Source organism: Dermacentor variabilis, chromosome 5 (assembly GCF_050947875.1).
Source record: "Dermacentor variabilis isolate Ectoservices chromosome 5, ASM5094787v1, whole genome shotgun sequence".
Classification (NCBI taxonomy): Eukaryota; Metazoa; Arthropoda; class Arachnida; order Ixodida; family Ixodidae; genus Dermacentor; species Dermacentor variabilis.
In genome coordinates, this window is record NC_134572.1 from 117,807,193 (window position 1) to 117,822,050 (window position 14,858).

The following is a 14,858-nucleotide window of genomic DNA, read 5'->3' on the forward strand; positions in this document are numbered from 1 at the left end:
TGGGCATCAGCACTTTTTCTGCACATTTCATTATGACCGAACATTTGTCTATGAAGAGAGTTGCGGTGAAATTCGTGCCGAAGCTGCTCACAGTGGAGCAAAAGCAACTTCGTGCTGAAGTCTCACAGGACATGCTGTATTTCACAAACAGTGACCACGACTTCACGAACACCATAATCACTGGTGAGGAGTCTTGGGTGTACGGGTGCGACCCGGAAGCCAAATCCCAGTCACAGTGGAAGCATTCCATGTCACCAAGACCAAAGAAGGCCCGCCAAGTGCGCAGCAACGTCAAAGTGATGCTGACTGCTTTAACTCCCGCGGTGTGGTACACCACGAGTACGCACCACAGGATCAAATAATCACCAAAGGGATGTCCTCCGTTGCCTAAGTGATGCTGTGCGGCGCAAGAGACCGGAGTTGTGGTCAACAGGAAATTGGCGCACCCATCACGACAATGCTCCTCCACATTCCTCGCACTTGATTCAGACTTTTTTGGCGAAAAAGCAGACTCCTGTAGTTCAGCAGGCTCCTTACTCTCCTGATATGGCCCCCTGCGACTTCTGGCTGTTTCCCAAGATCAAGTGGCCATTGAAAGGTGCGCGATTTCAGACAAGAGAGGACATTATGGCTGCAATGGCAGCTGAGCTAAACTCCATTCCGAAAGAGGCCTTCTCGAAATACTTCCAACAATGGCAGCACCGCTGGGAGAAGTGTGTGGAGTCCCAAGGAGACTACTTTGAGGGTGATTAGGTTTCCAATGCTCCAATTATGGCAGTTTTTTTTTCTTCGGTCAAAGGTCGGATACTTTTCTAACGGACCTCGTACATGCGGGTTCGTATTATACGCGGGTTTTTACGGCAAGTGCAGGTAGCTGCGAGTTGGAGGTGAGTTATGAATGCGAGTAAATGACAGCGAGGATGAGTAGGTGTGAGTATGAATGCGGGTTAGTACCGGCAAGCATGACTGGATGTGGCTATTAGCGTGAATGAGTGCCGGTGAGTGAAGTGCAAATAAAAACTTGAGTGAGTGCTGATGAGTGCTTGTGGACAGGATTGTGAAAACGAGTGAGCACGTGTCCTGCAAAATGTGTTGCTGAGCGAGTGTGTAACTCCTTATTCTGCTGACCTATGACGTTGTGAGCTTTCTCCTTTATTATATACTGTTATATACTGGTGTTATAACTGTTATATACTGGTCATTTGTGTGAGCGAGGTAAGACCACAGGGCGTTCACTGCTGCTAAACCATTGTGGCATTCAATCTCCATGTCTGTACAACCTGCAGAAAAACAATTTTTTGAAGCAAGAAAAGGAGAGAAAGCAGGTGTAGCATGCATTTGTAAAAGGAGATGCTTCTAAAGTTCGTGGTCTTGGTCTCATGCATCGACGCATCTAGCAGTGAAAATGCCCGATAAGCTTGATCATGTGAAACCAACAGACAATGAAACCAAAGAAAGCAATGGGTAAACTGATGGAATAACAGTAGATTTAATCAAAGATGGAGGATACATAATGCTTGGAAAACTGGCGGCTCTTTATACGAAATGAGTATCGACTGCAAGGGTCCCAGAAAACTGCAAGAATGCAAGCATTATACGAATCCACAAAAAGGGAAACGTTGAAGAATTGAAAAATTGTAGGCCCATTAGCTTACTCCCAGTATTATATAAAATATTTACCAAAACAACCCCCAATAGAATAACGGCAACACTGGACTTTAGTCAACCAAGGGAACAGGCTGGCTTCAGGAAGGGATAGTCTACAATGGATCACGTACATGTTATTAATCAGGTTATCGAGAAATCCGCAGAGTACAATAAGCCTCTCTATATGGCTCTCATAGATTACGAAAAGGCATTTGATTCAGCAGAGATCCCAGCAGTCATAGACGCATAATGTAATCAAGGATTACAAAACGCTCATGTACATACCTTGGAAAATATCTACAGTGGTTCTACAGCTACCTTAATTCTACACAAGAAAATCACGACGATATTTATAAAGAAAGGAGTCCGACAGAGAGACACAATCTCTCCAATGCTATTCACTGTTGTGGGGATGCGCGACTCTCGCGCATCCCCTGATGTTTTTCCTGCATAGGTCCCTTTTCCTGCAATCCAGCTTCGCCGCGTGGCCTGCGTGATGCCCGCGGCAGTCAGTCTGGTTGAAGCGCAGTACGAGCATTGGCGCTAGTGTTGCGCTGCTGACGCCGCCTCACGGCGGGGTTACTTGGCCGCGGAAGAGGAAGGCTCTGGCGCGGCTGGAGAACAGCGCGGACGTGCCACGCGTGCGCCGATCTATGCCTTTGCGAGACCGTCTCACGTGGCCGCCTTCGAACGCACCACCGTTCGCATGACCGTACACGCGAACGACCAGGCGTTGGGATCCAGCATGGGGTGAACATATTCGCTCATTATCCGGTCGCGGTGAGTCAGACTTCTAGATTTGTCGCGCACCCATCGGCATGTTTTGTGGATAGCAACTCGGCTAGCAGGCACTGATCTTTGAAAGGTGCAATAAATGCCCTTGTGATTGTTTGCACTACTGTGTTGTCGTTCCTTTGTCACAAGAGTACGGGTGAGAACCCCACACTGTGTGCTTGGAAGAAGTATTCAAGCTATTAAACTGGGAAGGCTTAGAAGTAAGGATCGATGGCGAATATCTCGGCAACCTTCGGTTTGCCGATTACGTTGTTCTATTCAGCAGCAATGCAAACAAGTTGCAACAAATTATTGAGGACCTTAACAGAGAGAGTATAAGAGTGGGGTTGAACATTAATACGCAGAACACAAAGATAATGATGAATAGCCAGGCAAAGGAACAAGAGTTCAAGATTGCCACTCAGCCTCTAGAGTCTGTGAAGGAGTACATTTACCTAGGTCAATTAAACACAGGGTCCCTGATCATGAGAAGGAAATTCAAAGAAGAATAAAAATGGGTTGGATCGCATACGGCAGACATTATCAGCTCCTGACTGGAAGCTTACCATTATCATTGAAAAGGAAGGTGTAGAATCAGTGCATTCTACCAGTGCTGACATATGGGGCAGAGACTTGGAGACTGACAAAGAAGCTTGAGAACAAATTAAGGACTGCGCAGAGCGATGGAACGAAGATTGCTAGGCATAAGTTTAGGAGACAGAAAGAGAGCAGTTTGGATCGGAGCAAACGGGTATAGACGATATTGTAATCAATATTAGGATAAATAAATGGCTTGGGCAGGTCATGTAATGCGCAGATTAGATAACCGTTGGACCATTAGGGTGACAGAATGGGTACCAAGATAAGGGAAGCGCAGTAGAGGACAGCAGAAGACTAGGCGCAGCGATGAAATTAGGAAATTCGCGGGCACTAGTTGGAATCAACTGGCACAGGACAGGGGTAATTGGGAGATGGCAGGGTGAGGCCTTCGTCCTGCAGTGGACATAAAACAGGATAATTATGATAATGGTCATGGTGGTGGTGGTGATTATTATTATTATTATTATTATTATTATTATTATTATTATTATTATTATTATTATTATTATTATTATTATTCTAAAGTAAAGTGAACCAGGCAATAAAACAGTGCTGCAGGTGGGATAAGAACCCACATCTTCCATCACTAAATATTCTTGAGAATTATATACAGTATTTACTCAAATATTAATGGGCCCCATTTTCTTTTTCCGGAAATTTCACCCGAAATATGCTATCAACCTATATCAGCCTATATCGACCGAACAACCTCAAGCTGTACTGGTGAACAAAGCAAACGTACAGAGATAAAGGAGTTAACTCCGTACTAAGGCTCACCTTAGCCAGGTTCAAGAACATTTACTGGCCCACTGGTGTCCCACTGGTGCACCACACTGGTGAACCAGTAAACATCATACTGATGCACCAGTGCTGGGATTTCATCACAATATATACAAGAATTGAACTTTGACCTTCATTTTCCTTTCTCAAAATCAACCTATGCCTCAAAATTCACGAAAATAGAGTTTGGGTGAATACTTCATCAGTCTAAGCTGACTTTGTCTCTCTTTCGTGGCCCCATATTAACTTTTGTCGCTTTTCATGTATTATATGTATCATATTGTGTACTATGTACTATAATATTTAATTATAATTATGGGAAAATTTGACGTCTATCCAATTGCTATAAAAGAAACCCATATGAGTTCCTCGAAAGAAAATCCTCGTAGTTGAAGAAAAATTGGGTGGATGTCTCGTTTTCCCTTAATTATTATATCTCTCCACCCTGCGGGTTTCCAGAAATCTGTTACGTTAAACTCTTGCCTTTGCTTCGAGATATTGACAAATTCAACTTCGCCCTGCCGCCTGGTTAGCTCAGATAGTAGAGCAGCTGCCCCGAAAAGGTGGTGGTCCTGGGTTCGAGTCTCGGACCAGGAAGAATTTTTCTTCAACTGCAAGGCTTTTCTTTCGAGGAACCTGTATGGCTTTCCTTTGTAGCAATGGCTAGGATTGCGTAGATGTCTCGTTTTCCCTTAATTATTGCTTTTCTACACCTTGCGGTTTTCCACAGAACTATTGATCAAATTATGTAATTATGAATGCTCGGGTATAGAAACCTTACCCCATATGCCAGCTATGTTCCTTATCAATAGGCTCAGCTGTACTGAGATGTATACCATAGGATATTCGTTAATGTGACACCAGTTTGGTGATAATTGGTTAATTCAACATTGGGGCATGCACCATACGTGTTATGCATGGTGTTTTGGTGATGAGCATGGGTTAGGAGGCATGCAAACATGCATTAATATTGTGGCCAGGCAAACTGACATGCCAGACCACAGACGTGATGCAATGCAAAGCAATCAAAGATAGATTTTCACATCTTAGAATCAAGGCATATGAAAATGGCTGCGGTACACACACTAGCAGCGGCTTGTCTCAATGCCTGCACGCACTCGCAGATGACGCATCCTTTGCAAGCTGTCCGGCACCATAGACAGATTTCCCCATGTTCAGAGATCATGCACACAACAAGGCTTTTGTGAGAAAATTATGAAAATAAAAAATCAGAGTGGTGCCACCTGTCGTGGAGTATGGTACCTTTCTCTCTCATGTGAGGCATGGCATCAAAGGGCTGCCGTTACTTTGTAGCTGCTGTTGCAATGAAGGCTGTAGCACACTTGTTTGAAGGTTGTAGCATCTCGAACTGGTGAGCTGGAGTCTGGAGAGTTTCATGGCCAACTTATGTTGGTGCTGTAACTTCGCAAACAGGCAATCTATTTTTTTGGGGTAGATCCTGGGGAACCTCGACAGGTACGAGTGCCCTCAAATAAAGCTCTTCTATTACAGTACGCTGCACTTTATTTTTCTGGGTGGCAATTTTCTGGCCACCATTTTGAATTTTGGGGGCAATCCTGAACGAGGGTCCTCTCCCCAATGATGCACAGAACTCGGGAACATGCGAGCATGTTCCTGAGTTCTGTGCATCATTTAAAGGGGCCCTGAACCAACCCTTGGGCTTGGTGAAATAACATAGTCCGCGGGTAGCATATGCTGCTGTGAACATCTCAGCCAAGTTTTGCTGTCGTGTGCGGTGGGTGTAGCTCGCAAGCAGACTACGAAGTCACCTTTCTCTCAGACGCCCTTCAAACTGCGATCGGCTACATGGCGTTGATAATGCGACCGCCACTGGGTGCCGCCACAAGTCCACTGGCTACGCGCACTGCAGCTCACTCCAGACAACCGCGTTTGGTTTATGTTTAGCGCGTCGTAGGCACCAAAGACGGAAGCGTTGGTGTCTACGTTAACATCCAAAATGAAATTTGAACTGCGCACCACGGTGACATCTAAAAGGCGAAGCATTCTGGGCACACCCCACTGCGCCGTAGCCTTCACAGTGCAAGGCACAAAAGAAGGAACAGGAGCACAGCAGAGGCAGTGTTTGATTGCCGATAACTCCGCTTCTGCTGAATGCATTGAAGTACTTTTTGCAGCAAAGTATTTCTGAAATAGTCTATTTTCACTTCAAATGCCTTTCTCCATGTTGATAAAAAGGATGTGGCTTTTGAAATCAACTTCCTTATTTCTGAATGGATTTTATTTGAATATTGGCATAGTGGTAATTGTTTTGATTGTTATCACAGAAATTTCAAAGCTTAAGCTCAACTTCTTTACGAATGTTTTTCTCCTTTTGGGCTTGTCCCGAGCCTGAACGCCTTGCAAAACGTGATATAAAACTCGTTTTAAGGACTGTGCATACCAAAATGAATGGTTGAGGGCATGACATTCTTAGATTTCAGTATTTACAACGAGACTTTCTTTAGTTCTCATTTTTTATGAGAACAGGCATTTTGACTGTGAGCAACTAGTTGAATCACTAATTCCAAAAAAGTCATACTGGAAAAGTAAGAATGTCACACCCTGAACTGCACTTCAAAGAGTACAGTAAAAGACAGCAAGGCAAGAAAAATAGTTTTGAGAAAATGGCTTACAAAAGTTGTACCATCGACTTTAGGTTATCAAGAGGCACCAGGGCTGTAGTCATTGATGTTCTATCAAATGCAAGGCTTCTAAAGTGTTTTGTCTTTAGTTTGAAGAGCTTTGCTTGCCCTTTTTCTTCCCCAAGATATCCTTGTCCACTGCTCTGTGAAAAGCATGTTGGCCAGGTCGCAGACCAAATGTCACACAATATCCCACAAAAAAACAGCAAGTGCCAAAATTGTATTTGCATACTGCTTTGCTGATAGCTGTTTCTAGTGCAGCAGGGAGGCTTATCCCTTAGCTTCACTCACATAATGTCTCCCTCACATTCAATAGCGCATTTTTGTCTTCTTGTAGCCATGACCAGATGGCTAAAGAAAGGCTTTCAGCAGCATTTTGAATTTTGTTTCCTAGACAACAGCTGAGGAGCTAGCTGAACATTAGAAAGGCACTGGTACAAGGACAGCAATGCAGCTGAAACGAGTATGCCTTGCAAGCTGGCACTTATGTGGAGGTGTTTTCGCAGCCTAATGTTTGCACCAGCTACCGCATTTTGAGAACACTGTGCTGTCCAAACCTTTTCTTCTTTGAACCTTGCAAGGGCCTGGAGAGCTTACGGAATGCAGTGGAAGGTTTGTTGAATATTGCGAGCACAGCTGAATGGGACATTCTTGGACGATGATCTTGATCACCGAGTCCGATGCACCGGTGCATGGAATGCCTAGCAGCGGGTCCAAACAGTACGCACGCGAAGTGCATGGTCGTGGGTCTTGAGGATTGCGTGCACAATGTGCTTGGTGTCGGCACCGACACTCCAAAGGCTTAGCTGCAGGTCCGAGAATTGCTTGCGCAATGCACTTGGAAGTAAAGTTGCAAGTGAAGTTCAAAGCACCAATGCTCAAATGGCTTATTCATGTGTCCGAGGATTCCGCGCATAAAGTGCTTCGCTGCGAAGTCCGCATCATCGATTCTTGCAATGCTTACCCCGTATTCAGAAATGTATCCTAATTTGAAGCCCATGCTTCACTTGATATAAATGACGCCTGGTGTGAATGTGCCCAAGATGCTCACTGCGTTTCCTTTGCTGCATTCACGACAGGTGTCATTTAAAGGGACATTAAAGTGAAACAATAAATCAGCTTAGACTAATGAAGCATTGTTTAAGAACCCTGCAGGCAGTCATTTCAAAAATTAGTTTGATTATTAGATGAGAAAATGAAGGTCCAAGTATCAGTATTTGAATTTCGCGCCGAAACCCCAGCGCCGGTACATCAGCGTGACGTCAGGGATTCCAAAGTATGTTTTCGCATTTGGGCCGCGTTGGCCGAGTAAAGGTTGCTGAAACTTGCCATGTTTAATATTTGGTTCCTTTAGAACACAAAGTAGTCAATCTGTACCGCTATATATAATTACTAGGCCCTAGAAGATGCCATCTAAATCCAAGACGTCACAGCCACCAGGTGCAGGAGCTTCAAGTAGGCGTCGCCACCCGTATTTCGTTCTTGCGCTTTTTCTGGCTTACCAAACGTCTTATCGTTGTAAGAATGGTGTTTTTGGTGTTGTAGGAAGGTAATTTACTGATGCGGAAGAAATCATTTTTCACTTTAGTGTCTCTTTAAATCAAGGGAAGCGTGGGCTTCAAGTTAAGATGCATTTCTGAATACGGCAGTTAGCCCATGGGTCTGAGATGTCCAGTAACAGAGGGGTCGGCTGCGTTTCTGCTATGCCCACGCCAAGCCCATTTCGACACTCAAGATCACAGTGGTCAAGACGTTAAGAGCTCGCAAGGTGCAATGAGCAGATGACGCCCCTACAGAGCGAGCGCTGGACCAATGGCAAACCGCGCCGGAGTCACATGGTGGGTGCGACCAATCGGAGACTCTGGAACAACTTCAGTCATTTGCTTTTTGTGCACTTGTTTCAGTGTGGAGATGATAGCTGAAGTGGCAAATTTGAAGACGGAGATGGCAGCACTCAGTTGCGCCATTCCAGAGATATTGTAGCTTTAAAAACACTGTTCTTTCATGATTTCTGCGAAACTTTTTGCCACCTTGGCTGATACAACAAATTTCTTAAAGCACTTCTATGCGGTTTTCAGCGATGATATTTTGAAATCGGATATAGAACAGGTTATAGAAACTGAAAATGAGATATTCAAGAAATTGATCTCTTGGCCAGTTTAACAATGCCGTCTTTTGCTGCATCATGTTTGAGTAGATCGGGTAACAAAAATTAGATGAAATCCTCACCCATAGACGAAGCATCTCCACTGGACGCCATTCTTTCTCCCATTGAACCATCCCCATACGGTGTCGTCGCCGAAGGGTGCGTGGGTGCTCCCATGCCGAGGAAGGGTGTGCCGCTTTTGGCCATGCCACAGGCCGGTAAACCCACGGCAAATGAGGTTGGCCCAACCAGGGAAGCACGGCTAGCTCCTGCTGCATTGCTCGCCACAGCAGGCCTCGCCACACACGGCACCAGTGACTGCGTTCGCACGTGCACACAAAGCTGCTGTTTGCTCCATTGTTCAGGCATGCGAATGGTGAGGAAACCAGGTAGGGGTGTGCGAATGGTAATACTTGAGCCCAAATAAAAGATGAATCGAATAGTGCCACATTCAAATAGAATATTGAATACTTTTCTAACAATAAACAGCTGTGTTCAGCATTATATAGAACGATGCTGGTGCAGAAACTTCAGGGTGGTTTTTGCTTTTGGGTCTTTTCAGGGTTATCAAGCCCCCTCAAAGTGCTCTCTCTCTCTCTCTTTTATTTTGATCTTTTTAAATTTTTTAAATTTTTTAAAATTTTTCTCCCCGGAGAGGTAAGTGTTGCTTTTAGGTGGCCTGAGCACATCAGGCCAACTGCCGTGCTTCTCCCTGCCTCATTGCACACCCCTTCATGGTATTTATAGGTCAGCAGGATAAGTAGATGCCAACTCGCACTCACTCACCAATATATTTGTAGGCTACATACAGTAGTTACCTGTATCTAACGTGCAATAACGTAAAAATAAGGAAACAAAAGTACACCTGAATTTAACGTGGCCTCTATTTATAAATAAAATACAGCATGCCCCATATGTTAGCTATCTGAAAAAAAACCAGACAGAGTGGAATTTTTTCAACGAAGTTTTATCATGCCAAATCGTCATTGCACCTTATTAGCCACAGTTACTAAAGCACAAAAGGGTGGTATTCTCTAGTCATCACTTTTAGAGATGCTGCTGTCACTTCTGCTAGATTTTACGTGACTGCACTACAGAAGTATGTGGCCGACAGCGATCCTGGCACTCGGCACAGATAGCTTAGCATAGCGTCAGAAAAGCTGGCGTCTGCATACGCCGATATATTCTGAGCCTAGTCGGACAAATTCTCGGGAGGGTGACAGTATCTCCAAAAGCGACTGATCACAAGTACCACTCCAGATTGTAGTTGGGCACAAAACAAACCCAGAGAAACCTTGACAAAGACATGCTCAGTGGCAATCTTGTGATGACAGTGACACTGCCTCAGGTGGATTTGAGATTTGACGGTGTTGTCACTGTGACACGCCGGGCGATTTTCGGAGCCATTTTCTCAGAAGAAAGGTGAACATTAGATTTGGGTAAATATGGCACTCTCTCGCACTCGTGTGCCTTCTGCACTCGCACTCACTCACATTCCTACTCACAACCACTCATACTCACCCACACTAGCACCATGTTCATAGGCGCTTCCATTCGCACTTACTAGCACCCACTCATGTTCATGCTTGCATCCACACCCCTTCACCAATATGCATTCCCATGCATGCTCATGTCTGCTCTAACTCCCTGTCACCGATTTCCATTCATACTTGCGTTAACAGGCACTCACTGCTGTTCACACTCCCGCCCACTCAAACTCAACAGCACTCGCTCCCATTCATACTAGCGCTCATTGTCACTCCCATGAAATGAGGATGGAGCGCGCGAGTTGGTCCACTCGTGAACGAGTGCGCCATCCTATGATGCTGACGAACACGCCTTTGCAATTCACCTGGAAGGCGGTGACCATGGGCGGCAGTGGGTGCTGGGGTGGCACAACGGGTGGTCCAGCTGAGCAGAGGGCATAGCCCACCAGGGGCTGCTGCTGTGCCTGCGCTGTGCTGGATGGAGGCGTCTGTGGCCGCAGGTACCGCAGGGGAAGGCTGCGTGCACACAGGGATAAACTTCAGGAAGTCCTCACTGCAAGCTACACAGCAAAAAGAGCAGTGCATGCAGTGTGCAAGCAAACGGAAATCTAGTGCTCAGAAAAATTAACAATGCAGTCAGGTAAGAGGACAATGTTACCTAAGGGGAGATGTGGGCCTTAAACCAAGAATTACTAAAATGCTTATTCTTCGAGGTATGGTGCTGAAAACTTGACCAGTTAGACCTTGATATAACGAACTTCAGTGTAACGAAATCATCGATATAACGAAGTATTTAACTTTTGAACACCATGTGTTTAACTTGAACACCATTTACTTAGAACCTCAATATAATGAAGTGTGTTTCTGTGCGATTTAAATATAACGAAATTTCGCCTCCGCCGCCAAGGGATGCCAAGAGAATAAATGGAAACTTCCACGGATGCCAATGGTCAAATGATTGAATTACAAGTGTCTGCTTGCAAATGCACCTCTCAAACCAAGCACGGCATGACAAGAGCAACCGCCACGATGGAGCCGCGTCATGTTGTGTATAAAGTCCAAGTGCGATCATATCCTATCCCGGCCTATGCACTGTGTGCTTTAGGTGCGAGTTAAATTGTACAAGTGTGAGACAAGAAAGATGGTGGCTTCCCAACTGCCGCCTTCCCATACGAGCAAAGGGAAAGAGGGGGAGGGAAGCTTACTCACGGTAACGAGATCAATCGTGCGCGAGGGGCAGAGGGGGGGCTTCGCGATTTCTACCACACGTCTAGGCCATGACTGCACATGGCTGTAAGCGCAGCTAAGCGCATACGCAGATGTGCACCCTGCTTTTGAGGTAATCTGCCGCATGTTCAAAGAGTGGGCGTGCTGAGACAGCCTGGCATCATGTTAATTGTTAACTGTCTTCCCACGCATTTAGTATTGGAGGTTGCGTAATCTCAAGTTTCGGCAACTCTTGGGAGCGAGAGGCAGACGAAGCATTCACTCCCCGCTGCCGGCGCATTTCATGATAGCGTCGTCGCTATGTGAATGACGCTATCAGCTGCAGAGGTGAAGTGCACGCGAAGGCATGGCTGGCTTTGCTTAATTCATAATGCCGATGGCAAGATATCGTCGATGTGGCATGAAACCATATCATTCATTGCCGACTCCCAAATCCATCAAAATAAATTGTTTCCTCATTCAAATTTGCTTTTTTAGATTGCCCGATAATTCGGAAAACTCTGCGGCCCCTTTCTTAGCAAGAAAAATCAATCGGCGACTGTACTTATTTGTATAAAACGTCGAATTTCAATGCAGCGAAATTTCGATACAACGAAGCAAATTGCAGAGTTTGCCTACTTTGTTATACCGAGGTTTAACTGTACGTACCGTCTAGACTCGCCTAAGGGTCGCACTTTTTTTTTTTCCGCAATTTTGACGAGGTGCAGCCTTTACACGGGACGACCGAACCTTTTGGTCAAAATGGTGCCGGTGCAGCCAACAACTACTCCACATGTACCACTGCATCAGAGGTCAACACGCAGCTCTCACCATCTATTAGGGGCACGCGGAAGCTCACAGCACGCAAAAATTTGCCAATGTGTGCATGTGGTATCGGGGCACCAAAAGCGACTGCTTCTCAGACTTTTTTTTTTTTTCTCTAAATTTTGGGCCGCCAAGTTGGGGGGTGCAGCCCTCACACAAGTCTATACGGTATACGTAATGTTATGCGCTTATTTCGAATATAAGGTTGATTTTTGTTTATCTCCTTTCATTCTAATTTTATGCAAGCTTACTTTAATTAGTTTTACAATGATTAGCAAATTATTTGTTCCTTAGATTGGGCTAAATAAGGTATCGATGGCTTCTGTATGATTCAGGGAATGCCATAACACCTACTTAATTGCTCTGCCTTATCCAGTACAAGAGTTGTGAGGTTATTAAGTTGAAACTTCAAACAGTGTTTTTCTGGTGCTTAACTCTGATGTCTCGCAATTGTTGTTCTAAGTAAAGCAGGGCAATAAGGTTGATCTTATGGCATTCCTTGGATCGCACTGAAGCCATTGATAACCTGCTTAGCGAAATTGCAGCAATAATATTTTGAAAATCTTTGCAAGAAATTATTCAAAGGAAGCTTGCATAAACTTAAAACCAGAGGAGATAAACAAAAACGGACTGCACATATAAGATAAGCACATAACATAAATGGGCAAGTTTTCGGTGCCATGTCTATAAGAATAAAGAAGAAACCAAAGGGTTCAATATTTTGCTGACACAACCAAGCCATAGACAATGCAGCCAACTTCCCCTATTCTTTTCTTTGATTCATCGACAGTTGGCTTCATGTGGTTGTGTGACAAAAAATCAGCAGTTCCGCCTGAAGGATGAAGAGTTGACAGTAATAGCAAGGCTTAGCGTTGTGCTCGAACTGCTCAAGCGGTGTTCTAACAGTACGCATACGCCGTATGCTGGAGCGACACAGCCCGCAAGGCAACTCCTACTGGGCAGAGGGAACAGCAACGTGGTACATAAGCAGGCAAGTCACAATGCTAGCATGATTAACGCCACCAGTGACATTGCACGTGTTGTACCTCGACGCTCGATGGAGCACGAGATGAGAGCAATGGGAAACCCGTCAGCGTTTGTCAGCGCCCAGCGAAATGTTTGATAACGTCACCTACTGCTCAGACCATGGCATATGCACAGCAGCTCAGCAAGAACACTTGTGTACTTACAGTGTACACAATGACTGAGCCGACTGAGTGGAGTGTTGATAGCGCATCCACTTGGCCTCGCCGTTTTTGCAAATCAAACAGGCCAAACTCGCTGTGCATCTCTCAAGACCTTCTAAACTTCCGCACACGGGCTGCGCATGCGTTGTCGAGCGAAACAGCATGAAGGCGTGGACACGCCTCAGGCGTCTGTAAATTGCTATCGCAATAAAGAATGAGCCCTTTGTTTTCACTTCCCATTCATTGTATAGCGAGGGCTTCGACTCTGGCAGCCCTGATGCATTCAAGCAGCATACACGGGCTTATTGGCCAGTTTGCCTGTTCTTAAGTTCGCATACTACGGGGTGCCTGAGGTTATAAGGATGTTACACATCTACCATCTTGGCCATGAAGTGGCGCTGGCTAACATAACCAAAGTCGGATGTTGTACCCAAAGAAAAGGAAGTAGCCAGGGAAGCAGCAACTCAATGGGTAAAACTTTGCACAGGTAACGCAGAAGATGTAGGCTCAGCAACAAGTCGTATTTTCGTCCACTTTTATTTTCCCTTTCTTTAATTTATCATTTCTACATATAAAGGGGGGACGCGACACTCGAAGTATGAAAATAGACCTGAACATCGCATTTTCAATCTCTTCATTTTCACATTCTCGAGACCCTTCTGCACCTTTCTGCAACTTTTGGTTTTAAAATTACGCTTATTTTACGAGTTATAAGAGGCACAAATGGCGAATGCGTGCACGCGAACCTTTCAATTGATATCTAAATTCACCCTATTTCAATGACCCGCAGCATGCAAACTATGCGCTCCGCCGCCACCATTTTGGTTTTGAGGGAAAGTTTGTGTATCCAACGTTTCATCTTTTTTTAGTAAGCAACCATGCTCTCCAGGCAAAAGCGAAAAAATCAATGACAAAATAATGCCCAGTGTGTGCTTCTTTGGTTGGTCGGCACACGTGACCGAAATGGCAGTTTTTCATTGGCTAGGGAGGCCTGTTTTCAACATTGTTGCACCTGCGCTGCCATTATGAAGAGTATTTCTCTTGCAGAGGTGTGCTATCCCTAACATGATCGTGTGGTTCACCATGGCCGGCGGTGAGAATAAGTTCCGATCTCTGTGCCATTACGGCTGCACACGAAATAAAGGCCAGGGCAGAAAGCACATTGGAGCTGCCACTGCATCGCGGGAGCATGTGAGGAACGATCGGGCTACGACATTGTCCGATAACACCGTCGTGACCGAGGGCGCTTCACCGGAAAATGTGCGCGTTGTCGACTCCAGCAGTGTAAGCGTAAACGTCGGTTATTGGCGACAGGAGTGTGCACGAAATTGCTTCCCCTGACAGCATGGACTCTGGCTGCATTAGGATAAACAGCGATGTTATCGGCGATTGTGAGGTGCACGAGGACACGTCCCGTGGCAGTGCGTGCAGTCCGTGGCAGGCCACATCAGGATAGACACCAATCGGTGTGTAAGAAGTGCGCGAGGTGCCCACCAGTGAAAAGGCCTCACTTGAGGGGGCTTTCGTTGGTATCGACAATGGC

At 45.5% G+C, this 14,858-nt stretch overlaps 1 protein-coding gene across 9 annotated transcripts in view; it reads right to left on the bottom strand.

The window, feature by feature from the left end:
• Positions 1–14,858, bottom strand: part of LOC142583101 (uncharacterized) — a 114,315-nt gene that overhangs the window by 15,907 nt on the left and 83,550 nt on the right. For all 9 annotated transcript variants that reach the window (XM_075693407.1, XM_075693414.1, XM_075693410.1 and 6 more), the window contains 2 exons: positions 10,463–10,613; positions 8,694–8,928 (listed from right to left, as the gene is read on the bottom strand). In XM_075693407.1, the coding sequence (XP_075549522.1) occupies positions 8,694–8,928; positions 10,463–10,613 (386 nt within the window). The remainder of the gene's footprint in view (positions 1–8,693; positions 8,929–10,462; positions 10,614–14,858) is intronic.